This window comes from Macroventuria anomochaeta (genome assembly GCF_010093625.1).
Source record: "Macroventuria anomochaeta strain CBS 525.71 unplaced genomic scaffold BU25scaffold_18, whole genome shotgun sequence".
NCBI lineage: Eukaryota > Fungi > Ascomycota > Dothideomycetes > Pleosporales > Didymellaceae > Macroventuria > Macroventuria anomochaeta.
In genome coordinates, this window is record NW_022985379.1 from 165,777 (window position 1) to 191,766 (window position 25,990).

Sequence of the window (25,990 nt, forward strand, 5' to 3'; positions counted from 1 at the left end):
TGGCGAAGAAAGACTGAACGGTGTTTTTATCAATTCACGATTGTCTGGCATTCTTGTATATATTTGCGCTGGTCGTGGAGATTAGATATGCAATGCTACGACAGCAATTCCCTTACCATGAAATCTGTAGCGGTGTGGACCGCTGTAGAATACTGATAGCTACGGTAAACGATAACGTAGGACTATCAGGTCGATGGAATACTGCGCTGGATTGCTATCTAGCTAGGAGGAGACGACTATATACCTGTGTAACACACTAGTCCAGGGTAGTGGTCAGGGGTATAGTCAGACACTGTACGGACCAACCGATACCGCAACAAATTCGACTCTGCTGCGAAATTCGCCCTTGACATCATCATGCTTCCGATCCTATCGTCTACGCAAGCACCCCTTCACAAAGCGATACCTTCTCCCCATCCCAGGCATATATGACCCTTAGCATCAGCAGCGGACCTTGATTTAGCCTTCTCGCAAAGACGAATGCGACCAGGTGTCAGGATATGGAATACTCTCAGAGCAATGCGTACCGTATAGGTAGTCTCTTCGTTGTTGAGCACTGCCTTAAGGCTCTTTTCTGCCCTCCGTTCAATGATAATGGGATCGAAACCACCGGTGAAGCTGTGTGTGCACGATGACCGACAAATCGAATCGAACCTGATGTACTGAGGCGCACCCGTTCGATAGAGAATGTCTGAAGAGGGAAAGACAAGATCCGAAACAGGTAGAGTAAATTCTACCCAGGGACCATTCTGATGGCTACTTTCAAAGATCTCTGATAATAAGTAGTCCGAACGTTGCAACGCCCGCATGACAAGCAAGACCGAGCAGATACGTAGCTGGCCCGTATGTTGTTTGAGTAGGTCATAGGCAAGTTGTTCAGCAGCGATTTCGTAGTCGACTTTAATTCTAGCTGTCTCTGGAGAACATAGAGACAGTAAAGAGAATACTTGATCCAGAGGATTTGCGCACTGTGTAGCAGAGAATCGATCCAACAATGATATGAGTGCAGACCCTTGGTTTCCTGAAGCCAAGCCAAGCTGATGATTGAGATAGTAAGGGAGGCGGTATTTCATCTTATTCCTGGCATATTGCGACCCGAGAGCATATGAGGCGTGTGATTCGAGAAGCGCTTGATCCATCGATAAGGTGTGCAGCCAGAATGTGAGCTTCCGTGCCAAGGACACTTCTTGCACTATCCAAGCGCGCGCCCAGTACGTGTTGTCTAGAACGAAATCGAACAAAAGCTTCTCGAAGTATGGACGTTCGGCCGGCGATTGGATCTGAGAATTGCTCATGGATATCGCTGGCACGTAGTCTCGTACTACTGTATCCACAGGCGTCGTCTCGTCCTTATGAGGTTTTGCATGGGGTCCTCGCGCATCGAACTTGTCCGGAGCTGACTGTGGCACTATACTTAGCTAGACCTGCACAGAGACGGCACGCAAGTAGATCGCGCCCGTTTGTGCTACTGATGATTCCTCTCTAGCTGGTTGGATTCATCAATACATAGGGCGTCAATACATGATGGAATAGACAGATCAAACGTTCCGGGCGCCCGAGTGCCGTCTTCTTGTACCACACGGAGAAAAATTGAGTAGACTTTGCCGAACACGAAAGTATTGTTCATTGATCAGAGTGATCCCAGAACCGGTGCCCTGTCTCGCTGACGACGGATCCCGAGTAATCCGCTTACGTGGTGGTGGATAGCCCCACACATATGACAGACACATATAAGAGGCATCTGTTGTGGCGTGGAACATGCTATATTGTACAAATCCGTCTCTAGAAAGAGTTTTCTGAATGTGAATCAAACGAATGAAAGGTCGACCGTGATCGAGGGGCCGGTGCTGGAACGCATTTATTATAGGATATTCTGAAAGGCTGTCGCAGGTTGGCACATTGAACCGAGTAACATCAGCGGAAAGTCGGTAAGCCTCTGCGCAGAGTTTGGTAGGTAGGGATCGCCGGTTGAACGGCGTAATCGGGTCTACCGATCGTTATCCAGGAGCGTCGCTGCTGTATTTATATGCTTGTTGATATCCCAGTTTTGCTGTACTTGTTGGTATCCCAGTGTTGCTGTACTTGTTGCCTTCGATACTGAGGTGTTGGCATGCTTTGTTTTCTTATGTGACCTCGATGTGGAAACGACGAGAATCTGGATTCATTATCGTCCGGTCGATCAGTTCTCTCTGCTCAGACGGAACAGCGTCTCTTGGTAATGTATGGCTAGCTAGCTGCTGTTGCAAGCCCCTGGTAAAACTGGGCTCGAGCTATTTATTCAACCTGATGGGTGGATGAGCTGTAGCAGATGTAGCATATACGACAGCAGTAAGGCTGTAGTGTTCATAAGGTGGCCATGTCTGTGTTGCAAGGTTGTAAGCGCGGCTGAGCTTGCTTTTACATGTGAGCTATGATTGGGCGATGGGAGAAAGAAGAGTGGTGTTCCATTAATCGTTGCATGCGTGTAACACCATGAACAATTACAGGTAAGAGTTCGAGTCAGCAAAAGCGACGTTTTTTTCGTTGCCGTGACAATGAACTTCGTGCTGTCTCCAATCAGAGCTTACCATCAGACAAGAGTGAGATCCCCCCATTTAGTGAGAGATTTCACCATCCATGATGCTGTAAACGCAACAATTGTGCATAAACATCCATTCTTGACATCTCCCGCGAGTTGCTCAGGTGTCTGCAGTCTCGGACAAAGACAGGACCTCGCAGTGCACAATGCCCCTTACGTTGATGATGAGACCAAAAGTAAAGGTCTGTTGAACGATGAACTCGATTAACGGGATCACACGAATCCCGAAGTTTGATGTTGGCAATAGTGTTCGCGTGCACATCAGTCAGGGCGAGTGGATGGCGTTCGCACTAGTGATCTGCACTAACCTTCGCTTAATGAACTTGCCAAGCCGCACAGAGTTTCTCTCACGGGTTGGACATCTTCAAACGCTTCTTCGACCAGCCGACAACTAACCTCGCCAGCCGCCGACATGTCTGCCAACGCCCTGAACAAGATCGCGCCCAACAGCCCCTCGAGGCAGAGCCCTTCCGAGATCGAGACCAGCATCGCCAACGCAAGTTTTCCACTATCAATTGGTATGCGACTACAGGACTAACAATTGCGCAGGCGTTGACTGACCTCGAGAACAATGTCCCCGACCTGAAGAGCTCTCTGCGCCCTCTGCAGTTTGTCTCTGCCCGCGAGGTAAGATAAGCCTCCACCATAGCGCACCGACGCGCTCGCATACCTTCCACACGCATACCCATACCCATATTTTTGATCGAAGAGGCGGTGGGCACTGGGCAGCACAATTCGCTGACACCAGGATTCTTAGATCGAGGTTGGCCACGGACGTAAGGCTATTGTCATCTTCGTCCCCGTCCCTCTCCTCCAGGGCTGGCACAAGGCCCAGCAGCGGTAAGCAGGAACTTTTCGCGAAACATTTAGTGAACATGCGCTAATTCATGACAGTCTCACTCGTGAGCTCGAGAAGAAGTTCTCCGACCGCCACGTCCTGATCGTTGCTTCCCGCCGCATCTTGCCCCGCCCCAAGCGCTCCAACAGGTCCCGCACCAGCCAGACCCAGAAGCGTCCCCAGTCCAGGACCCTCACTGCTGTCCACGACGCCATCCTGTCCGACCTTGTCTACCCCGTTGAGATCGTCGGCAAGCGCCTCCGCACCCGCCAGGACGGCTCTAAGGTCCTCAAGGTCGTTCTTGACGAGAAGGAGCGCGGCGGTGTTGACTACAGGCTCGACACCTACTCTGAGGTCTACAAGCGCCTCACTGGCAAGGGTGTCAACTTCGAGTTCCCCCAGTCTGCCGCTGAGTACTAGACCTACGGCTGTCGGTTGTTTCGTTTAGCCTGGGCATCATTCGGGTCAGGAGTACGGCTTCGGAAATGCATCATGTATCCGGCATTAAAATGGAATGAGATGATATCAGCCCGCGAGGGGCACCCCTTCAAGATACCACTGCAATTGATTTCTTTTCTGTGATGGTCACTGTCCTTTCTAGTGTCTTTCGTTTCGATCATCTCCCAGAGCATCTTCTCTACTGACGGTCCAGCTCGGGATAATACCTGAACATACCCATACTAAACGGCTTCCTCCTTCCACTCGCCAGATACTCCTTCACCCCACTCGCCTCCTTCACACTCTCATAAAACGTTCCAAACAACAGTTCAAACCCCCCCTTCCTGGCCTCTATCTCCTTAGGAAATGCAAACAGCAGCCCACTCAACACATGCCACAGCGTCGTATCCGCATAACTCAGCTTATCACCCACCAAATACTTCCCCTTCCCTTTCTCTTCATTCCCCTTCAGTACCCTCTCAAAGAAGCCCAAGAATTTCGGGATCCTAGCTTCCCTAACGTCCGTCGCCTTCTTCAAACTCTCCTCCTTCTGTTCCTCATAGGTTTTCGCGACTGCGATGGGGTGGTGCGTCTCGTGTGCTTCGTTGCTGAGATCCAGCGCTGTGAGCGTGTGCGAGAGGATCCATTGCTGCTCTGCTTCATTGGTGCCTGCGAGGCCGAGCTTGGGGCCAAGGTAGGAGAGGATCGAGGGTGTTTGGTAGATTAGGAGCGGTTTGCCGTCGGGGCCTTCGCCGGGAATGCGTAGCGCGGGTGGTGCGAAGGGGGGTGGGTTGCCGTCGGTGCCGGTCGAAGAGGAGTCGATGAGGGAGATTACTGCTTTGACGCCTGGGACTGTCAGCCTTGGTTCGAGGTTGGTATAAGGTCGGAGATTGGGGGAAGTGAGTGGTGCGTAGTAGGTGTCATGAGTTATGATGATCACCTCGAGTTGATTACGGTGTGTAGGATGTACGTACCATCCTCAGACTCGTTGGCTGTGTCTTTGTAGGATACACCTGCAGCTTCGAAGGCCAGACGAATGAACTCGCCACGTCCTGGGATGCCAGGCCAGTAGAGGAGCTCGTAAGGTGGGTCGGTGCGGGCTTTTTTGTTGGCCGCCATGGTGTTGAGGCGTTGGATTGGTGCAATGCTACGAACGATTGGAATTGAGAGGATCCTGAAGCTGTTCGAGAGTAGGAGTCGTGTTTTGCATGTTATAAGCATTCAATTGCTGTTGTTTTTATGTAGCTTCTCCCGTGGAACGCTTCCGTTGTTGTTTTGTAAGCGGCACGTATGATTCGAGATCAGCATCACTTTGCGGGGAAAGCTCAGGCGGAGCTGTTCGGCGTTAACAACGGTCCACACTTGCAGCTGTTTTTCATCTGTGGCATCTTCAGGTACGTTTGTACTTTCCAGTTTCTCATCTAATGGAATTTGCGATGTATTTTCAAACTATGTACGAGAAGTTGCTACAGCCTCGATCGTGCTGCATGCCAGCCACTGGAAAAGCGTTGTGCAATTGTCCGGAACAGTAAGCGCTGTCGAAGCAATACATTGTTGTCTAGCAGCATGCTGCAAATGAAAGTCACTGGTGAGTTGCTCAAAGCTTCTGAATGCCCCCGTCAGCTTCGTGCGCGTCGCTGATACGGTAATGACGGCGCAAGCTGCATGAAGTGGTGGGCTGAGTGTTTTCGTTCCCTTTGTGTACCACGCCCCAGGCCAGGCGACACACTCGCCTGTGCCCCGCACCACAGCAAGTGCATGTGGAGAACGACTGCGCCTTGTTAAGCTGTATCGGCCATAGTTTGCTGGAATAGGAGAGTATTCGCACACTTGCTTTCACACTCCTTCAAGAACGAGTGTCGCTGTTTGATCGACCCCACTTCCTTCCAAGACAAGCTAGTGTTTAGCTCCCGTAAGAGCTCGCTGTTGCCTCCACCGTTAAGACGTGTTCACTCCAGTGACCTTTACAGACAAAGTTTGCCTCGTGAACATTGCTCAACCACATGGTCGAACTTCTCAGTATGGCGAACTACGATCTAAACAACTATCTAAGACAGATGGAGAGCTTTCGAGCTGCTGATCATGCCAGAGAAAACCTTGTTAACGTGGGTGAAGCTGAGGCGGAAGGTGCACATGAACCCAACACTGACTAATATAGGAACTCATTGAAAAGTTTTCAGGCCTGTTACGAGAACATGCTGAGTTGAAGAGCGACTACCTTAGCGAAAGAGACAACAGAAGGAACTATCAGTCTAGGGTCGAGGAGGTGCACAGAGCTATGAGTGAGCACGAGCATCAACTGGTAAGATTTCAAGTCATCAAATTTTGCCCCTACTATCCCATTTGTTCTAAACATGCCCACTCGTGCTTTACGGCCAAAGTTTTCTTTCCTGCTCCTCAACGCCGTGTCAGTGCGACACTGCACATTGCAGCTGCCTTTACTAACTCATCGCTGCAGGACTCTAGCTCGTTTGTTCTGGCTCTCATCGATGGAGACGGCGCTATTGTAAGTAATTCCAGTCCCCTCTTCAACTATTCTCCCACTTGAGCACACCAAGCCCGTCACTGCCGGAGTGAGGTCTTGCTCCTTGCATCTACAAAGGGTCCCACTGGCTGTGTGGCACCTGGCCAAGTCATGTCTTAGGGTCTTATTTCCTGGCTAAGGAAAGCTTACCGACTTTCATTAGTTCCAAGATGCCTTGCTCCAGGCGGCTGGTGGTGATGGTGGTTCAGAAGCTGCTTCTCGCCTCTACCATGCTATCCACAACCACATTTCGTCTCTATACAGCAACTCCGGAAAGTGGCCAGTCATGGCTCAGATCTACCTGAGTCTCGATAAGCTCGCTATCAAGCTTCAACAAGTCGGACTTCTGCGTCATCCGCAGGAGCTCCGGACTTTCGCTCAGCGCTTCAGCGTCAACCAGCCCCTATTTAGTATTGTCGATGTCGGTCAAGGCAAAGAACGAGCCGACCACAAGATTAAAGGTAGGCTAGGAGATCAATGTAAGTCAATGTGAGCTGACAAGAAAGTAGAAATGCTGCGCACCTTTAGTGACAACCCCACCTGCCGCCACATCATCTTTGGCGGTTGTCACGATGCCGGCTACCTCCTAAATCTTGATCAATTCAAACACAACGAAGCTAAAGCAAGCCGTATCACTTTGATGGAATCTACTCCTGCCTACAGAGGATTCGCCGAGTTGCCCAACTTCAAACGTGCCAACTTCGATGATGTGTTCAGGAACGAGCCTCTACCAGACTCCGCTCCCGCCATCAATACTACCGTAACTGCGGCGCACATCCCACCACCGTCAGCGCAATCTCCCATAATTATGCGCTCGTTGACAAACAGGACGCCTCCCGCAGCGTCTGTGTTGCCAGCGGTTGTAAGCCCCTCTCCCAGCACACCAGCGCCTTCTGTATCGGCGACCGAGTCAAGTGAGGATTCTACTTGGGCTAGCGTTGGCAAGACGGGCACTGAGCGTACCAACAGCATCTCTATCGCATCGACTACCAACTCGAAAGCAAACACAAAAAAGAAATACGCCTATTACAACAAGAGTGAGCAAAGGCTTGACGAGCCACTCCCAGCTCGCGACCGTGCATCCGCAGAGGCTCTGGATGCTCGGATGAAGAAGAACGGCAAGAAGATGTGCAATAACTTTCATCTGGGTGGTTCATGCATGCAGGGCAAATTCTGTCACTTCCAGCATGAGCCTAAACTCAGCGCGGGCGAGCTGACCACTTTGCGTTACAAGGCTCGAAGCTTAGCTTGCAATAACAGGTACTGTGAGGATATCGATTGCTGTAAGTTTCTCATCCGAACACAATGACCTCCCACAAGCGCTAACAAAGACTAGACCTGGGTCACCAGTGCGCCAACGAACGTGACTTTGGCAACTGCCGCTACGAGAACACCTGCCACCTGCGCGCCACGCATGGTATGGATAGAGAGAAGTACGTGAGGGTCGATAGGAACGGGAACGAAGAGTACTCCCCATGAGTATCACTCCTGATCAACAGGAAGAGATAAAAGGCAATGATGTAGCGCTTTCAGTTGTTATCTATGTTGAGCGTGGTTACTGTTCGCACTCAGAATGCAACTGATCATGATGCATATGACGTTGAACAAAAGTTGCAACTTGGAAAACCTCACGGGCAAGCCGGTCACTTTGGCCAAGACCACACCAACATTACAATGACCTTGCAATACTACAGTAGACAACAGTATTGTACTGTGCTGCACAGTATATTCCTCTAACCTGCAGTACTCTATGCATCTTTCTTGCATGTCTATGCATTATGCCCTACCTCACCACATGTGCGACAGCATCTTGAAGACTGAATGCTATTGTCAACATGTGCTCTCTTCTTTTAATTTTTCCTGGTCACTATGAGTGTAGGAACACTGCCATTATGGCATCGTGTTCAACCTCGTCAATCAACTTTGTTACTGGATTCTCACCTGCTCTCGAGCAAGACAGTCTACTCTGGACTACTCATTGCTACCAGCCGTCACGGTCTTTGACTAGACGTCTACCCCTGACCACCACGAGTTTTGCTTAGGTGATCAACTCCTCCGTTCCTTCACGCTCTACTCATCCCCAAGACCCAACCAAACCGTGCTTCCGAGCTTTGCTTAGAAGTACGACTTCAACAGCAGCATAGTTAGCATCTCTGTAGTCAAGAATACAATCTTCCAACAGTATTGCTCTTGTGCACTCACATCACTACCAACAAAGTTCTTGTCTACAACTCACTCAACTTTGTAATATCTTCCTACAATCCAACATCACTACGGCTTACTGAACCCTGGACTAGCTACCCTTGGTAAAGTATAGAAACCCCCGTTACACGCAGTCCCAAAGCCCCGTGAGACCCGTGGGATTTCGTGGGAATCCCATGGTATTAATCGGTTCCGTCCCATGGGACGCTAGCCGAATGCTCTCGTCAGTGCGGTCACGTGAGCCATGGGGTCTCTGTACGACAAGGCGCGACCTCTCTCGCGGCCGTCTTCCATACGTTATAACGTTTGCCCGCCTCGTGGTTATTCCAATGTTGTACGTAATCGTAACGTAACGCTTACCCCTTATCACCACAAGCTTTGCCTTAGGTGATAGACCCTATTGTTCCAGAAACTGTACTCATCCCTGAAAACCAAATAAACCGTGCTTATGAGCTTTGCTCAAAGTACAACTTCAACAGTCTGTTGCGTATGGTTGGCGGTTACTTATTGCAGTGCTGTCTGTCCCAGGACGCAGAATCATAACAGCCATATCCTCCACATCAGGAAGCTGCTGGGGCAGGTATCCTTGCTCATCTAGCTTTGATACATGCTGGAAAATCACCTACTCTTTGATGCTTCTTAGCTTTGTTGAATTGGGCATGCAATTGCGTTATAGGGAGGCTCCAGCAAGTAGGCCACTGATTGTGCTTTGCGGCACTCTATAGATCTTTGCAGTGTGTTAGTGGGAGAGAGTTGCCTCTCTTTTTTTGTAAACGGCTGACCCTGAAGGTAGATGCCAGATAAGGTCAGATAAATTTGATGAGGTTTGCTGGCTAGCAGCCGGCAATGATTTTGGCTTGCGCTAGCCGAGGCGCTAACCGGGCACAGCCCATTACAGCAGTGGTCCATTTGTAGAGGAGAGTGTCGCGGTGACGGTCAAGGAAGCGCAACACCCAGGAGTCAGAAACAGCAATGTGCACCGATTCAGCTGCAAAATTTTGAACCATTTGCCTTATAGGAGGAAGGTGACGTTCTGTAAGCTCTTCTGTATACTTGCAGAGCTCTCACTCTTGTTGTACGCGCTTGGGTATGAGGTCATGAGGCTCGGCGGTGTCCTCTCGAAACAATTGTCGAGAGCAGAAGTACTGCCGGTTGTAGGTGCCGCAAGAGCCAAACATACGAACGCAGAGGAGAGTTCCTGCTTCAAGACCAGTTTGAAGGATCTTGCCGGAAGTTCAACATGCCTGGACCGCGCATGACGGTGTGTTGTCTTCTGCAAACGATCAAGGTTGGTCGCGGTTGGACGATGGCTGAACTTCAATCTACGGTGAGCTTGACCTTGAGTTTACTTCTTGGTTGTTTTCATTTCGAGCAAGTTTGTGACAGCTGAACAACAGTGTTGATAATGTCGTGTAAAATGGAAGAAAGGGTAAGTCGGCAACTTTGGCGCTTTCGGATGGAACCGAGACGTTGCATGAAGTTGCTCAGCCATAGCTCCAGTCAACACCAAAAACATACCTGCTTCTTGTGGCTGATGATACGCGTTGCACGCGTCTTCAACATCATACTTGAGCTTCTCTCCCGATTTGCCGTGGAGGCGCCGACTATGCGAGGCTCAAAGGCCGACGAACGCGTGACGATCGGAGAGGGAGGAATGATCAGGTGTCAGGTACCTTGTATTCATAACCGTGTATTCCGGCCTACAGCGTTGCACTACGAGGCGCTCGTCTGTCCTGTTTTCAGGTCTGTGACGGTTGCGAACATAAACTCCCTCAGTCCACCTAGTCCCCTCTCTGCTAGCCAATTGAGTACAAACACCTTGTATCCATTGGCGCCTTCCCAGTCTACGTCCACACCTCCATTTCTTATGACCGCCAAACTTTGCTGACTCACTGGACCTGTGTGCCACCTGATACTGCCCCGATCATATCCTTCCCGGTCGATTACCTGTTCTTCGAGCGCATGCCATGCTGCAAAAGACATCGACGCAAGCCATGCGTTGTTCGATAACCCGAATGCGTGACCTATCGCGTACTCGTGGTCCAGACCACTCAGATAGTCGTTGAGTGATGAGCGCAATGATGGATCACAATACATGCCAACGGACTTCTGTTCGGCAACTGCCAGGCCGCGAGCTACCCAGAAGAGGTTGTAAACATCGCGCAAACACCAATTCAGCCCGTCTGTCACTTCGCTCGGGTAGTAGTGCTTGACGGGCCTTGGGTGGGCGTCGAAAGCTTGTTTGTAACTGCCGATAATGCCGCAGATCCGGGATACTAGAACAGCTGGCGAGCTCTGCATCAAATAGTATACGAGGTGCATCGGTGGGAGGATGATGGGAATGACGTGCGGTTTGGAGGATGTGGAAAGCAGCTCCCAGTAGGCGAGGGTGGAAGACACAAGTTCAGCTCCCTCCTCTGATGGAAGCGACAGGATCAGAGATGTCGAGAATGCTGCAAAGTGCGAGACAGAGTCTTTCAAGAACTGCTGCTCAGGCGAGATGAGCGCAGGTTGACGACGTTCAGGTCGTTGCTGAGCAAGAGTAGATACGCGGTGTTGCAGCATTTCCGTGTAGAACCCGACTAGACGTGTATACGCTGAAAGACCGTTGCTCGAGAGCGCACGCTCTGCGGGTGAAAGATATTCGGTATAAAGGTCATCGAATGAATCTTCGGGAATGTAGGCCAGTAGGCCAAGTACGGCATCGACATGGTCTCGGCCGTCCCATACTGTAAGGTACTCCTTCAGGAAGGCTGGTACAATGGGTAGCAGTGTCTACGAGAGGATGAGCATGATGTGTTGTCAACTAGGTGTCAAGCTTACCTTGGTATACCGTGCATGCTGCAGAAGCCCATCTAATAGCTCGGTAAGGAAGGCAGAATCCCCAGTATCTTGAGCAGCGGCTCCGACTTGCTCTTCGAGGCACGTGGCGAGCCACAAACCAATGCGTGCAGACACAACCGGTGATGGCTTCAACTCAACATACTTCTGAAGAAGTGGGTCTGTAAGGAAAGGGATGAGCTGACCAGGTGGCTCGATCCTGTCAAGCCTCTCCACAAAGGCGTCAACACTATCGATGCCTTCCAGTGTTACGGAGCTCTACCATACGTCAGTATCAGGGATGGCACACGAGTATCAAGAGATCCTACCTCAGTAGCATGGTAGGTGTGGACATCGGGCAACACCGATGCTTTAGTCCTCTTTGATCCGTGTCGAAGAACCTTAAAGCCGTTGTGTCGTTCAGATGTGGTGTCGTCCGCCGCTGTGCGAGCTTCCTGAATCGTACGCACCCTTGCTCGCCACTCCGCATCAGGTTGCTACGCCGTCAGTAAAGGTCAGTCAGTGGTGTAACACATGAAGCCGCAGCCTTGCAAGAACATCCCCGCTTTGCATCCGACATTACACAGACTGGACGGGCACTTACCGGTGCAAACGACTTTCGACTCGTGGATGCGCTTCCGAGAATGATGTCCGGATAGTAGTCCTTGTAAACGCGGAGAAGACCTTGAAGGGCAGGTTCGTTACCAAGACCACGGGACAATTCAAGTCTAAGAGGTACATCAGCCCATACTGTCGTAGAACGACATGGCCGTATTGGATCAGTCAAACATACAGTTGCTGTATTCTGAAGGGTTTCACATGCTTCCTACGAGTGATCAAGGATAGCAGATGGCACAATGATGTTCTGTCGAAGTTAGCTTAGTTTGTAAGGAAACATTCGTAGCGTGGTGGCACACCTAATACTGATCATGTCCAACATCGCGAATAGGACACCATACAACCTAGAGAGAACGCTGGCATCCTCGATGATCACGTGGATCAATGCGAGCCACTTTACAAGGCTGTCTTGAGTGCCTGGCGAAGGCTTGCCCTTACCCTGGCCCAGTGCGGCTACGATTGTGACAATGACATCGCCGGATACTCGCTGCGCGGGATACAAATTTTTTATCAACGTTGTTACACTCGTTTGATCTAATTGTGTCTTCCTTGCCGCAATGTGTACGACAGCATCCAGAGCATCCTCGTCAAGGCCATAGGCAAACGCGTGTCGGCAGATGACATTGATCACCCCAGAGACTTTGACGGTTCGCTGCTTTGCGGGAGTTCGTGATGCTGTTGCACGGTGTTAGCTCTGCCTTCGCTCGCATAGGCGCATTGAGCATGATACGTACCCTTATGCAACGACTCTAGCGCGTCGCCGAGCGATGGCTGCTCTTCTGTCACGATGTTAGCTCATTATGCGTTAAAAACAGCAACAACATTACCTGCGATAGACGGCATCACGATATCATTGCGCCAGGTGTTGACTAAGAAGTAATCGCGACCTAAAGTGGTGGTTCACTTAGGCGCGTCGTCATGGTGTTTACAACTTCACCTAACGCGCCTGCCCTGTCTGGGACGCTAAATAAGCGAGACAACAACCACCAGCCATCCCTCACATCTTTCCCCCACTCTACACCCACGTTCTGTGTTGCCCTTCGACTTCATCGAATGTCGTATCGATCACTGTCGCGAGCGGATGTCACCACACGGCTGGCCTTGTGCATTGGCAGCCCCTGTGGAGCACAGCGCTCGGTTAATCCGCCCGCGGCTCGTTCACACGCCAGTCATGCACAGTATCTTGCAGATGTCACGCATACAGAGCATGCATTGCAGATGCCCGTCGCCGCATACATCACGTTACACAATCAGCATTGAAAAGATATTCACCCTCGGCTAGCGCGCAATTCCTCTTGCCATGAATGGTCAAAAACCCTGCTCGTCAGCGATCAATTTGACAACGGCACTGCACAGCCCGCTCGAATCGTACTGACCCCCGTGCGCCACACGCAGAGCGAACCACGCCGTGCGTCTGGCGGGTAGATGCAGCTGATCTCTATCCGGTCACTGGCTGGGTACTTGCTTCACTGGCCGACTTTCTAGCCCAAGGATCCTTGCTCGGGCCGGCGAAGAGGGTGTTCGGCCAGGAGCAGCAAACCTTGTCCTCGACTTCAGCAGTAGACACCCTCTTCAGCTCCTCTGGTGTCTCAATCTCGACAGTCTTCAACGGCGCTGACGCGTCCGTTCAACATTGCCACGCTATACTTGGTCTTGCCTCTCTTGCAAGGAGCCTGCGAGGACTTTCGCTTTGCCCAACGTTCCATGACCGGCCAAAGTAACATCCACTGGAGACTATCACCCACTCCTCTGTGTAACCTACGCCGCAGGCCTACTCATGTTGTGTGTCAGCGATGGCTCAGGGTCTCCAGGAGACGGGAGCCGTTTGCTGACTGCCGGTTGGCGGGCTCGAGTTACCTGCCCTTCATCATCTCACAGAACATGCGTACTCATGGTCTTGTACAACAGTCTCGTTTTTCATCTGTCGTAGCACTCAAAGCATGACGAGGGATATACTTACAGATATAACTATAGAGCCCCACACGAGTGTCCTCTCTCACACACATTGCTGCAATCTTGACCATCGAAACACTCAGGTTGGCTTACGATCTTACTCTCACCACCTCTTGGCCACAAATCCAGCTACGATCAACATTCGCAAGCCACACGTTCGTATCGCATCCTCGAGCGGCCTTGGAGCATTCGCGATATCGATTGTCCGCTGGAACATCCTGCTGTTCCCGTAGGTTCTTTCGAAGTGGTCGAGAACGATCGCTCAGGCTAGGGGCTTCACGAATACTGTTTCAGCACCCCGCAGCCTCCGCCGGATTACCATCAAGTCACTCTGCTTCTTGTTGATCGTCGTCTCTGGAAGAGCATCAGCCATCGCTACCTCGCCCGACTGAAGTCAGAACCCAATATTCAAGATGGGCGAGCATAGAAGGCAGCGTTCATCAAGGGCCGACTCGCAACAACCAGCTGCTGGCAAAGCAGTCTTGGTTCGATGCCCACCCCAGACGCTGAATCGATTGCGAACACTCAACGAGGCAGAGGTCATCACCCTCTTCACACCTGTGGTCCCTCACTCGCCATCGACATCCTTGGTCAAGGACATGGATCCCTTCGAACCCTTAGGACGTGCTCTACCAAGACAAGTCCGCCATGTACCGTTCCGCATGGATCTCGGCATGACCGACTTGCATCCGTACTTCTTGCCCGCGAGCGGGGTCGTTGTGGTTGTCATCTGCGCTACAGAGAACGTGCTCGGACATAGCCCGGAGGCTTTTGAGCGGCAGCTCAAATTCACTCGAAGCATCACGCGTAAGGTCGAGAAGGATACGTCAATGACATCGGTACCTGTCGTTCTTCTGGTCATTGTCAGTAATGGCGCGAAGATGGAAGCACATGTGCAGGCACTAAGCGACTTCCCTACTCTTGTTACTATCGACGACTACACTCCGGCCACGCTCGAGCGTGCGGTCCATGTTCTCTTCGGATGAACTCAACTTTGAGCGCACACAACCGCTAGGATGATTCTAGTATATCTTATCTTTCGGTCCTGTCCGATTTCCATACCTCCCTTCACGACGACATGACGACCTATCTCTGCTCTGTATGTACCTTTCCTCTGTACTGAACGCGAGGTTTTCTGGACATGTTTTGCATACGCATATGCATTGGGTGGTAGCTGCTCGTTCTCTTCGGCGAACATTCTCTAGCTGCGGTACATAGTTTGCTTTCAATGATCATATCCGTACTTCACGAACACCAAACACTGTCTCAAGCTCTCAATATCTTCCTGCGTATCCATATTTCCTTCCCTGCTATCACCCGCACCCCGCTTGACCTTCCAGAATCTTGCGGTGAGTATGGCGGTGAACTTGTCGGTGAGCAAATCCCCTGTACCTAGGTAGGCCCCAAGGGTGGGTTTCATGAGAGGCGCGGTAGACCGAGATCTTCTTATCTTGTGAAGTATTACAATTACGTGGTATCTATCATAACTAAACGCTCCAAGCACTCGAAGACTTATGCGGAGCGGTCTTTCAACAACGCCCATCTAAACGCCATTCCATGCTGTCACCCGCTCATATCACATCCTGTACATCACTAGACTGGCGATCGACACAGTCTGCGCCATATGCCGGCAATCCCTCATCCCAGCCAGGGTCTATAGTCATATGGAATCCACCAGCCGTTGTATGCTAGCTCATCTCCATTGCTGTGCTCATGGCTCCATGTACCCCCTCCCGTTCCCTGCCAGCCCTGCTCCATGGATATGCGCCGGCTCGCCTACCGCCTTGTTCGCAAGACCGGAATGCGCGTTCTCGTTGCCGCTGTAGTAGTAGAAGATGCGGCTTGCGATGATGCTGAGGTGTTCGGGAAGGTAGAGGGATGCGGCGATTATGAGGAGCGATAGGAGGAGGAAGAGTACGGAGTCTGTAGTGGCATTAGCCGTTATCTGGATTACAACTCGAAGAGCATATCCAATTATAGGGGCCTGGATATGGAGGGTTGAAGGGAACATGGACGTACTGAAGATGAACTTCTCAGTACTCGTCAACATGTACAGCGAGAATGTGACTTCATATTGATATCTCTTGCGCTGGAACCAGCGCAGCAGGGCAGACGGGTAGAGCATTGCGGCGATTAGGAGGGCGGAGGCTGCGGCAAGGAGGAGCGCGGTTGCGACCGTTGCGGAGTCGGGCATGCGGCGGACACTTGCGACTAAGTAGCTGGTATGGATTCGGGTTTTCTCTGGGCCGTGGTGTTGCGTCAATTTGTGAACATGCGTGATTGTGGTTGTGGTTCAGGGACGGTCAGGGCGCCGTCATATCATTTCACTTTTGGCGTTCGCGGAAGAGGCCGGGGGTGAGGCGCGAGGGGATTGGGCGCGTCGTTTCACAAAAGTTGAGAATGCTCAGCATAACAACAATGCTAAAATGGCTGCTCTTCTATCCTTGAAGTCATAGTCTACCTGACAATAATAGCAATGCAACTCCTCTCCCCCATCACCGCGCTTGTACGCCCACGCATTACCCTCTCTTCCACCGTCCGCCATGCTCTCCACAACAGCGCAGTTCTCCTCTCGAAGCAGCTCCCTCCGCGCCGCGTAATTCCCGAATCCGAAATAATAGAGAACTTTCTGAAGGGCTCCGGTCCAGGTGGTCAGAAGATCAACAAGACCTCGTCTGCCGTACAGCTCAAGCATATTCCCACGGGCATCGTAGTCAAGTACCAAGACACGCGAAGTCGAGCGCAGAATCGTAAGATAGCAAGGAAGCTGCTGCAAGATCGCCTTGAGGAGCACGAGTTGGGGGACGACGCGCGCACGAGGGTCAAGGCGAGGGAGAAGAGCAAAAAGAAGGCTAGTAGTGACAAGAAGAAGCGGAGGAAATATCGAGCGTTGGAAGCAGGCAAGGCGGATGAGGAGAGCGCTGAAGAGCTTGAGGGGGTTGAGGAGCTTGAAGGGGATGCTGAGGTGGAGAGTGGGGATGCTGGCAAGAGCGTAGGCACACAAGGCAAGCGCGAGGGCGTGGACAAGGCGGGTTGAAACCGCACACAGCGAGAGCATATGATACATATCACAGAGCTCATGGCTAAAGACGTGGACACCACCAGACGATGCTGTAGAAGCCTTCGACGGCGTTGGGACTGAGCAAATGGCTGCAACTGCAAACAAGCGCCCGCTCGCCCCCTCAATGACAGCTCGCACTCACATGGATGCGAAGCTGGGAAGCTCTGTCGGAGCAGCTGGACACAACAAGAGATAGAGACACCACATGGATAGGCATAAGAACTCAGTGGGAAACAGATAGAGTTTCGATAGCTTCATAACATGACAATGAATCTCCACATCAACAAACCTTGGATCGAGCAACACGTCGAACTGCAGCCAGTCCATTCCATATTATCTCACCGAACAAGCGGTAGTAGCAGCACTATCTTCTTCCTCAACGCCATGCCTGTAGCAATAGCGGTCAATGAAAAAGCTTGCACAAAGCAAGAAGGCCAGCAAAAATTGCCCCTGTGGCGTCCCCGAAGGAAAGCCATATCCCAACCAGTCCGCGCTGTGCAATGCAGCTGATCAAGATAGATGAATCGGAATCTTGAGCCCAATCATCCAAAGAAGGTAAGTATGAGGAAACAAGAAGGAGGGCGAGGACCGCGCTGAACTTATAGGCAAAGGAGCTTGGGCCATGCTGACTAACTGAGCACGGACGTGGAAGGGGAGAAATGGGAGCCGAAGCTTTGGCGCTCAGAGGGGTCAAGCGGTAGGGAAAGGTCATTGCCCTTTCGTTGCTGCCTAGCTGATCGACATTGAACATGAGCATCTTAAAGAAGTAGCTAGGCTTCTTCAGGCACAAATCAAAGCCTTCAAGAGGTGTATGAACAGGTCAGGTCCCGCCAAATCGTTTAAGCAGCGTCTCGTACTTTTTTGTGGCATACCGGTTAGGAGCACAGCCACATTTCCATGCAGTCAGCCTTCACTACGTTCTCTTAAAGTTGAGAACATGTCTTTCCTCCCCTCTGCAATCATGTTGTCTTAAGCTTCGGCCAGAGCTTGACCTTCCATACCTTTGGATGTATGTGTGTCCACTTCGACTGTTTGCTGACTTCTAAGGTTGTAACGGGTACGTCAGTCCTGAGCCGACAATGACTCTTCCCCACCACAGGCTCCCAACAAGCGCAAGCGCTCATCATTAGATGGCGATAACGATGGCGAAGCCGATTCAGCTCCAGCGCTCAAGGAGTCAAGATTACGGTTCTATGAGGACGTCAAAGAAGCTGTTCAGGAAATTGAGGCTTGTATTGAAGCTTATCGATTTTCCATCGAAGGTAGCATTCACAGACCACCGACAATCCCAGAGCTAGTATACAACCCTATCGAACCCTTTTGATACCAGCCACTCAACCACGATCAACCTTCCATCCGTCTTGTCCACATTCTCCCAGACCTCTCGGCCGAGGGTCTTGTTCAGTGTCGTATTTCCCATGCTTCAGTCAGCAGTACATACGTGTTTCTATCGTATACATGGGACCTTCCACCACGTCAAACTACATACACTGATATCCAGAACGACGTAAATAATCGAGTCATCCTTCTGAATGGGCAGCCTTTCCGCATCCGAGAAAACCTCTATAACTTCCTCTGTATAGCACACCATAATGCCACAAGACGTGACTGGTTCCTGGGACGATTCGACCTGTCAATTCTATTCTGGATAGACGCTTTGTGCATTGACCAGCTAAATCTGTTAGAGAGAAACCATCAAGTCAAATAGATGGGAGACAAACTCGCGCACTCTATCTGTGCACGTCTGGCTTGGAAAGGCGCCGCCTTTAGGCTCAGCAGCATATTACTCATACGGCGTCGAACCGCTACCGGATAAAGGTCGAACCGCTACCGGATAAAGGTCGAACCGCATATCTCGAGAGAATCTTGCATCACTGGATGGCAATGTTGTCTTCCAGTGATGCTTCGCCACAACAGTGCGAGTATGCATACGAATTCGTTCTTGGCGGATATCTCTTCGAAAACGGTTACTGGGAGCATGCTTGGGTTGTGCAAGAGACTTACCTGGCCCAAGAAATTACCTTCTGGTTGCATACATTTCCTCTAGGTTTGGAAACTATACGCCAAATCAGAGCCGGCGGTCTTCAGAACCAAATCCTTCTATGATGAGCACTTCAACGACTATCGTTTTGGCATTTTCGAGACGGACGATGGACCGGATCTTATTACTTTAATGAGTCAATTCGCAAATAAGAATTGCGCAGATCCACGGGATCGTATTTTTTCGCTGCTCTACTTGTGCTCAGAACGGAGGGGTACGATACCGGTCGATTACGACATGATGTTGACTCATCTGGCATTTCACTTACTGTGCTGATATTCTGAACAGCTTTGTCTTTGTACGATCGCCATTGTAGTGACGGCACTAGATATCAAAGGAAACATGTCTGGCAACGAACCATCAGGCATATTCGACGAGCCTTGGATCGAATTCGGCAAAGGAACGAAGCTTCCGCACTCGTACGCAACGCAGAAAGTATGTGAGCGTGCAACTGTGTACATATTTGATGCACACCCGATTTTATAAGACTATGCCCAAGTCGATATAAGGATGCGACGGAGTGGAGCGTTGTATCTATCATCTACCATCATCACACAAGAACGACAGGGAAGGTACGGGAGGCACTTTATAGTGCACATTGCTTCAGGCTGCTGATATGGTGTATGGTCGCGCAACTCTGTGTGACAAGGCAAAGTCTGGTTCGCATACATCATCGGCGGAAAAGCCAGTCCGTCTGGGATGGGGAGACAAGGATGACACTCATGCTGAGAGCACAAAGCTGTGAGGGTTACGACCAATGGGTCTGAAGCAGCAGGCGAAATGTATGTATTGCACAACAAATACGCAGCGGAGCCGCAACCCATATAAGAGCGATGCGTTCCTGAACACGATTTCCAGAATCCGCTCTTGGAAGAGTTCAAGCTTCGGGCAGCACTATCTGGAGAAGCACTCTGCTTGTTCGGTAGACTCTTGTTGTAGAGCATGCAGAAATTACTGTAGCCTTTGAGATTATATCAGATCACAGATGGCTTGAAAGTTGGCACTGAGTACCTCCCATAGATTCAGACCTGCAGTCAAACTGTTCTATTTATGAGGAACCAGGTTCGTCAAACACGCGCAACCTGAGCATTATGTCCACTGTTGGAAAACCAGTAGAGTTTAGGCGAATATTAATTAACACTGATGCTCCTCAGTCGGCCTTGAGACCGACCGAGCAGTCAGTCTGTCCCACCAACCCCTCCCTAAACTCCAGCATCTGCGCCCGCCTCTTCTCCGCCTCCTTCCTCCCAACCTTCGTCTTCATCAAATCCACACAATACGCCAAACTCTTATCAATCCTATTTACCAACTCAAGAATCGTCCCCTTCCTCTCCGCAACCAGCTTCGCAATCCCAACACGCCCCAGATCATCCAACCGATCAGCATCCTGTACAAACTTCAGCGCAGGATACGCCTCGCAATGACCCTGAATCTTCTCTTTATCCCTGAACTCCCTCCAGATACTGACTAGACTCGCAATCAGGGCCGCCGGCCCGGCGACGTCGGGCGGGCAGTCCAGACGCCGCAGGAAGTCAAATAGTAACTCGTGTTGTTTATGCTGCACTGTATCAGGACTGTCGGGTCGTCGTGGACCAGAGTTCTTGTTGTTCTCTGCGATTCCTTCAGTGTATTTGAGTGCCCCGAGTTCGTGCACCATGGCTGCGATGACGACTGTGCGCGGATCGATCCTGCCGGCACAGGGAAGTTGCTTTTCGTTGAGGTAGAGAGTGTAGGCTGAGACGGTGACGCGTTGGATGTGCATGTAGTCGTGAGCGACGCTCAACTTAGCCATGTCGCGGCGTACTGCGAGGTTGACTTTGCGGAACCATGTCAGGTCGTTTGCTTCGATATTAAAGAAGTCGGGGTTGAAGAGACGGGTGTCGGGGTGCGTGTGGGAAGGGGGTGCAGTGGGTTCTGGAGTGGGTTTCGCTATGCTGGAAAGCCGCCGGCGCATTGATTCGAGACCAGGCATTCTGTATAAGGTTGTTACAGGATCAAAAGATGCGAGTATGAGGCACTTGGGTGACTACAGCGAGTATGCAGTCCAAAAGCAGAGGGGCGTGCTGATTCAAGAGAAACCGCTGGAGTAGCTAGAAGTGTCAATAAGAAGAGCTCTGCGTTGTTCATATATCATCGGTGTTACGCGGAGGCTTTGACAATGAAGTGCGTCTCACACGTAGCTCCATCCGTAGTACGTCCTCACCCTCCTTTCTTTGACAGTCTCAGCGCCAGGGCTGACCGAAGTGGAAGTCAGTCAAAGAAATGCATAGCCCACATGGGAAACAGGCGATCTTATTTTGTCAGCTGCGTCACTGCCATGGCTCAGGTCGCACAAATTGACATGCGACCGTTTTGGGCGTTGACGCATTTGATTGGTAGGACGCCACGATTGTTTGAGTCGCGAGTGGGCGTATTGTCTGTCAACGTGGCTATGGAGCAGTCACGAACTCGGAAAATGTACGACACTGCTTGGTGAATGATTAGGTGTTTGGCGTAGGACGAAGGTGTTGGCGACAGCGGTCAGTTTGCTTCAGCTTCTCACCCCAAAAACCATGATTGAGAATACGACTCCGTACTAAATCCAATCTCTGGGACTCTTGAGCCGTAGCCTCTCGCTCTCTCCTTCTGTCTCTTTCGCCTTGAGATTGACACTCTCCATCTCGAAACCGGCAACCTTCTTATACACTGTGCCAATAGCTTCCAGTTCTTCCTTCGGTATAACGTCGTAGACGTTCTTGAATCCATCTGGGGCTCTCTCTTCAGCCATCTGCAAGACGTGATCTGGGCCGTTCGCTCGGTTTGCCATCACGATCTTTGCTGTGGGGGGTAGTCGCTCCAGTTCGTATGCTTTCAATGCTGCAGCAACGTCTAATATTGTAGCTTTAAGATGCTTTGCCAGTGTTTCCGCATCGATGATGGCTTGCGATGCGCCGTTCGATCCAATGGGATACATAGCATGTGCTGCATCACCCAACAGCGTCAATCTGCCAAACGACCAGTGCTCAACTGGATCGCGGTCAGACATGGGGAATTCAAACACCTTATCCGTTTTGTCGATCAGATCCTTCATCTCCAGACCACCGCACTTCCAGCTCTCGAACGGACCCTCGAATACGCTCTTGTCAACAGCCTTCGTCCAGTCCGTCTTCGGCGGTGTAAGGTCCTTGTCGTCTTTCCCTCGGATGCGCAACTCTGCGATCCAATTCACAAGACTCTTGCCCTTGTCTGCTGAACGTTGAGAGATTGGGTATGCGATAAACTTCTGATCCGCGTGACCTGCCCACACCATACTCGCGCCTGTCAAATACGGTTCGCGCTCCAAACATCCACGCCAGAGCATGCGTCCTGAGAACCTTGGCGCCCCTTCATTGGGGTATAGAATGCGTCGCGCAGTCGAGTTGATTCCGTCAGCTGCAATCAAGACGTCTCCAGAAATGCCAGAGAGTTCGGCGGGAGCGCCATCCCGTCGTTGCGAAAATTGCGCTGTGATGCTCTTTTCGTTCTGCTCGAATCCGGTCAAGGCGTGATTAAGATGCACCGCTTCCTCACCAAGACGCTCTTTCACAGCGCTGAGGAGCAGCATCTGGAACTCCCCTCTGTGGATCGAGAATTGAGGGACTGCGTAGCCAGCGTACTTGCCTCGTGGCTCGCTAAGGATGGAGTCGCCATGGCGGTTGTAGAAGTTGAGCTCTGCCGTCTGGATTCCGGTCTTCTCCAGGGCTTCCAAAAGTCCAAGATTTCGCAGGATAAGGACTGCTGAAGGCTGCACGTTGATACCGACACCGAGTGTTGTGAGTGTTGATGATGCTTCGAAGATCTGGATGTCGGTAAATCCTGCCGCGTGCAGTGAGAGCGCGGCTGTGAGGCCTCCGATTCCGGCGCCTGCTATGAGGATCTTGGGCTGCGTGCTCAGGTACGGCATCTTGGGTGACCTGACTTGTGATAGAGGAAGCAGTTGCAACTGAAGACAAGATGAAGTTCACGACGATGAACGCGACTTCCTTCCACACATTGTTCCGAAACTCGGAAGGAAAGGGTCCATCAACTCCAAGTACCGAGATGCTTTGCCGCGGCCCAGACTAGCGTCAGGAGATCACCATGTGGACGGCAAAAACGCTTGTCACATTTCATGTTAGCGGATCGGTCCGTTTATTATTCCTGGAGATCGTGTGAGGCTGTGGGATCTTGAAGTGCGGGGTGGCTGGAGGCGCACTGGAGTCGACTCCGAGATCGGCGAGCAGCAGAGCGATGAACTTGAACTGATCGAGCGTTGAAAAGTGGCCTTTTGATGAGAACATCCAAGTCAAAACTTCTGGAGGGGCGAGATAAGGTCTGATGCAGTGCCTTCTGTGCAGGTCTGTATTGATGATGCATATTCTGCCTCTCGATCAAAACTTGAAGGAGACGAGTGATATTGTACATGTCTATTCATGCTGCGCAAGACTCCTCGCTGAATACAATCGCAACTCGTGAATCGTCTCTTCCGCTTGGTTCCCCTCCTACAGCAATCCTTTCGTACTCATCGCCCTCAACTTCGGCCCATGGAACCACAGCAACACCGGACTGACCAGCGCCAACCCCAACGTCATGAACGCTAACAAGCTATTTCCCCACCCCAAACCCAGGGTCTTATACATCTGCACAGCGAACAATGGAAAGCTGAACCCGCACATCGTGCGCATGAACGCACCCACTGCCGCCGCAGAAGCAGCATACTTCGCCTCATACGCATCTGTAGTATAAGCCTGACTGCACTGAAACCCAATGATCATGCCAATAGCAACGATAACGCACCCGATATTTGGCGCGATCCAATGTGCTCCTGCTTGTGCGGTCCAGCTGTATATGAACAGCCCAATGGGGCAGAGGATGCCGGCGATGAGCATGGGTGGGACGCGGAACTCGGGCAGACCTCTTTCGAGGTTGTCGTATGCCTTTAGGCGAGCATAGAGCTGCACAGCGTCAGACAACGGGTTGGAGTGTGGAGATGCTGGGAGACTTACACCGTCCATGAGCGGATGCGATATCTGCAGACCGATCATGAAGCCGAGACACATGGACAGGTAGTTGAGGGATGCTGGTCCAACATCCATACCATAAACTTCCTCGAAGACAGGCGGGAAGGCTGAGAGCATGAGATACATCACACCGTACAAGTATGCACGGTAGATCGAGGGTGCTTGCGTCGCTGGATGTGTGAACATCATGATGAATGGCAGAATCAGGCGCTTGCGCAAGATCTTACTAAATCGGTCGCCAGTCTCGTACTCCGTGCGCACAACGACTTTGTTACGAATGCCCTTCAGCGCCTTCCTGATGAGCTTTGCCTTCTTGGCCAGAATGGCAGGACCAAATGTCTGGCGAAGGAAGAAGAGCGCGGTGATCTGGACGAGTACGGTGAAGATGGAGGTCGCTCGGAAGATCCAGCGCCAGCTCACGCCTTGCGAGATGTATGCGCCGCAGATTGGAGCTACACAAGGACTGTCCCATTTGAAATTGCCGTAGATGGCTTGGCCTTCACCGCATTCTTCTTTGCGCCAGGTGTCGGCAAGCACGCCATTACATAGCTAGGTATCAGTCAGCAGGTGCTTTGAAGTAGTAAGGTAAAAGAGTGGACAGCATGAAGATAGTGACATACTGCTTGGGGTGCTGCTCCACCTATGCCACTAAGAAAGCGGAAGGCAAGCATCTGCTCTTTCGTCTGAGCAAAGCCGCAAGCCGTGTTGAAGACAAGGTAGATTAAGTTAGCATACTGTAACACTGTAACTCGCCCATAGATCTCACTCAGTGGTGCAAGCACAAATGTGTGAAGATGCACGTAGACCCTACACTTACAAGAATGTTTTGTTCCAATTTTAGCGCACTCTCTATTGCGTTGAAATCAGGGTTATATGATGTCTCCTCATCCTCAGACCACTGATAGAAGAGACGCTCAGTGTTAACGAGTGGTCTGTTGTCCTTCAAATGAGAATCTCGGCAGCTTATGTGAGTCGCGAGGACTCTCGTCGTCGCTGACCAAAGCTCTCCTGTAAAGTTTCTCTGGTAGACGCATGCTCAAAGAATGTCGTGAATTGCGTGAAACGAATGTACAAGAGAGCATTGATTGAGTGACATTATACCTAGTATCAGCGTAATATCTGCAGAGGTATCGTTGTCATATAGCGAGGTTCGTATTTCGCCAATATTGAGGTTCTGAGGCAGTGTTCCGGAAATGATCATCGAAGAGGCTGATTGTATTATCTCCACAAGGTTGGGAGTGACTTACCGAAATGAAGAGCTAAATCAAGCCTCCTTTGCCATCTCTTGTGGTGCCATGCGACTCACAATCATACTTGCGATATTTTGCGTCCAGGCATTCAGGCTGTGACAGAACAAGAATAGAAACAGGATCGTGTGCTCGCGTGGCAAGCAAGTATATACTTGCCCTTAAACCAATGGGAATGCCCACAAATCCACTTGGGTATTGCAATGTGGATCTTCGCCCTTGTTGACAGTCTTTTGTAGACGTCACCAGTGCTCAGATGTACTGCCAAGTATACTTTGGACGCGGCGCGACTTGGATTCGCTACCGTAGTTAGTCAGCACATGCGCGCCATCACCAGATGCGCCGAAGCCCCCCAAGCAGCTTATACAGAATTGAGGCTGTAGAGCCATGTACAATAGCTATTATCACGAGATTTTGTGGTGGAGTCTTCTATAGACCTATGCGATAATATTCTCTTATATGGATTAATTATATAGAGTTGCAGTTCTGCCACTACGGGTCTTGTGGGTGCGCGGTGCTGGAGGTGGCTCTGCAGCAACAACACCACTACGAGAAGCTGCACCACCACGCTGCTTCTTCTTTGGCCTTGCTAGAGCTTTTGAAGCTTTACGTTTACCCTTTTGGGATAATTGTAGAGCTTTCTGGTGATCTT

General features: G+C 51.0%; 13 protein-coding genes across 13 annotated transcripts; 4 read left to right on the forward strand and 9 right to left on the reverse strand.

Moving 5' to 3' along the window:
• The first annotated feature begins 2,951 nt into the window (after positions 1-2,951).
• BU25DRAFT_411146 (ribosomal protein S7e) lies at positions 2,952-3,975 on the forward strand. Its single transcript, XM_033706478.1, has 4 exons — positions 2,952-3,074; positions 3,128-3,205; positions 3,336-3,418; positions 3,473-3,975. Exons 1-4 carry the CDS (start codon positions 2,991-2,993, stop codon positions 3,834-3,836), a joined length of 609 nt encoding a protein of 202 aa, XP_033561233.1. The 5' UTR covers positions 2,952-2,990; the 3' UTR covers positions 3,837-3,975.
• Positions 3,975-5,100, reverse strand: BU25DRAFT_411147 (uncharacterized protein). The gene is made up of 2 exons (XM_033706479.1): positions 4,829-5,100; positions 3,975-4,700 (listed from the first exon to the last, which is right to left on the reverse strand). Exons 1-2 carry the CDS (start codon positions 4,971-4,973, stop codon positions 4,054-4,056), a joined length of 792 nt encoding a protein of 263 aa, XP_033561234.1. The 5' UTR covers positions 4,974-5,100; the 3' UTR covers positions 3,975-4,053.
• A 515-nt stretch (positions 5,101-5,615) lies between these two features.
• BU25DRAFT_411148 (uncharacterized protein) lies at positions 5,616-7,952 on the forward strand. Its single transcript, XM_033706480.1, has 6 exons — positions 5,616-5,959; positions 6,013-6,156; positions 6,313-6,360; positions 6,542-6,839; positions 6,888-7,661; positions 7,715-7,952. The coding sequence occupies exons 1-6, from the start codon at positions 5,858-5,860 to the stop codon at positions 7,855-7,857; spliced, it is 1,509 nt and encodes a 502-aa protein (XP_033561235.1). The 5' UTR covers positions 5,616-5,857; the 3' UTR covers positions 7,858-7,952.
• Positions 7,953-9,473: 1,521 nt separating this feature from the next.
• BU25DRAFT_298493 (uncharacterized protein) lies at positions 9,474-9,644 on the reverse strand (the record flags this gene model as incomplete). The annotated part of the gene is made up of 1 exon (XM_033701949.1): positions 9,474-9,644. A coding segment is annotated over one exon (171 nt), but the record flags the coding sequence as incomplete, so codon positions are not given.
• A 609-nt stretch (positions 9,645-10,253) lies between these two features.
• On the reverse strand, positions 10,254-13,077 carry BU25DRAFT_368693 (Mis6-domain-containing protein). Its single transcript, XM_033703902.1, has 8 exons — positions 12,846-13,077; positions 12,753-12,797; positions 12,318-12,693; positions 12,194-12,265; positions 12,005-12,128; positions 11,730-11,897; positions 11,404-11,679; positions 10,254-11,355 (listed from the first exon to the last, which is right to left on the reverse strand). Exons 1-8 carry the CDS (start codon positions 12,859-12,861, stop codon positions 10,294-10,296), a joined length of 2,139 nt encoding a protein of 712 aa, XP_033561237.1. The 5' UTR covers positions 12,862-13,077; the 3' UTR covers positions 10,254-10,293.
• Positions 13,078-14,432: 1,355 nt separating this feature from the next.
• BU25DRAFT_312561 (uncharacterized protein) lies at positions 14,433-14,957 on the forward strand (the record flags this gene model as incomplete). Its single annotated transcript, XM_033702156.1, has 1 exon — positions 14,433-14,957. A coding segment is annotated over one exon (525 nt), but the record flags the coding sequence as incomplete, so codon positions are not given.
• A 119-nt stretch (positions 14,958-15,076) lies between these two features.
• On the reverse strand, positions 15,077-15,598 carry BU25DRAFT_68251 (uncharacterized protein). Its single transcript, XM_033712009.1, has one exon. It carries the CDS (start codon positions 15,512-15,514, stop codon positions 15,197-15,199), a length of 318 nt encoding a protein of 105 aa, XP_033561239.1. The 5' UTR covers positions 15,515-15,598; the 3' UTR covers positions 15,077-15,196.
• On the reverse strand, positions 15,425-16,257 carry BU25DRAFT_411152 (uncharacterized protein). The gene has a single exon (XM_033706481.1). The coding sequence runs from the start codon at positions 16,163-16,165 to the stop codon at positions 15,683-15,685; it is 483 nt and encodes a 160-aa protein (XP_033561240.1). The 5' UTR covers positions 16,166-16,257; the 3' UTR covers positions 15,425-15,682.
• A 134-nt stretch (positions 16,258-16,391) lies between these two features.
• Positions 16,392-17,259, forward strand: BU25DRAFT_411153 (uncharacterized protein). The gene has a single exon (XM_033706482.1). It carries the CDS (start codon positions 16,448-16,450, stop codon positions 17,006-17,008), a length of 561 nt encoding a protein of 186 aa, XP_033561241.1. The 5' UTR covers positions 16,392-16,447; the 3' UTR covers positions 17,009-17,259.
• Positions 17,260-19,349: 2,090 nt separating this feature from the next.
• On the reverse strand, positions 19,350-20,120 carry BU25DRAFT_68334 (uncharacterized protein). Its single transcript, XM_033712010.1, has one exon. It carries the CDS (start codon positions 20,015-20,017, stop codon positions 19,562-19,564), a length of 456 nt encoding a protein of 151 aa, XP_033561242.1. The 5' UTR covers positions 20,018-20,120; the 3' UTR covers positions 19,350-19,561.
• Positions 20,121-20,223: 103 nt separating this feature from the next.
• Positions 20,224-20,835, reverse strand: BU25DRAFT_342182 (uncharacterized protein; the record flags this gene model as incomplete). The annotated part of the gene is made up of 1 exon (XM_033702897.1): positions 20,224-20,835. One exon carries the CDS (start codon positions 20,833-20,835, stop codon positions 20,224-20,226), a length of 612 nt encoding a protein of 203 aa, XP_033561243.1.
• Positions 20,836-21,648: 813 nt separating this feature from the next.
• On the reverse strand, positions 21,649-23,059 carry BU25DRAFT_440273 (FAD/NAD(P)-binding domain-containing protein; the record flags this gene model as incomplete). Its single annotated transcript, XM_033709162.1, has 1 exon — positions 21,649-23,059. Exon 1 carries the CDS (start codon positions 22,993-22,995, stop codon positions 21,649-21,651), a length of 1,347 nt encoding a protein of 448 aa, XP_033561244.1. The 5' UTR covers positions 22,996-23,059.
• A 513-nt stretch (positions 23,060-23,572) lies between these two features.
• On the reverse strand, positions 23,573-25,475 carry BU25DRAFT_440274 (MFS general substrate transporter; the record flags this gene model as incomplete). The annotated part of the gene is made up of 4 exons (XM_033709163.1): positions 25,186-25,475; positions 24,712-24,898; positions 24,077-24,640; positions 23,573-24,007 (listed from the first exon to the last, which is right to left on the reverse strand). The coding sequence occupies exons 1-4, from the start codon at positions 25,290-25,292 to the stop codon at positions 23,573-23,575; spliced, it is 1,293 nt and encodes a 430-aa protein (XP_033561245.1). The 5' UTR covers positions 25,293-25,475.
• Between the last annotated feature and the right edge of the window lie 515 nt (positions 25,476-25,990).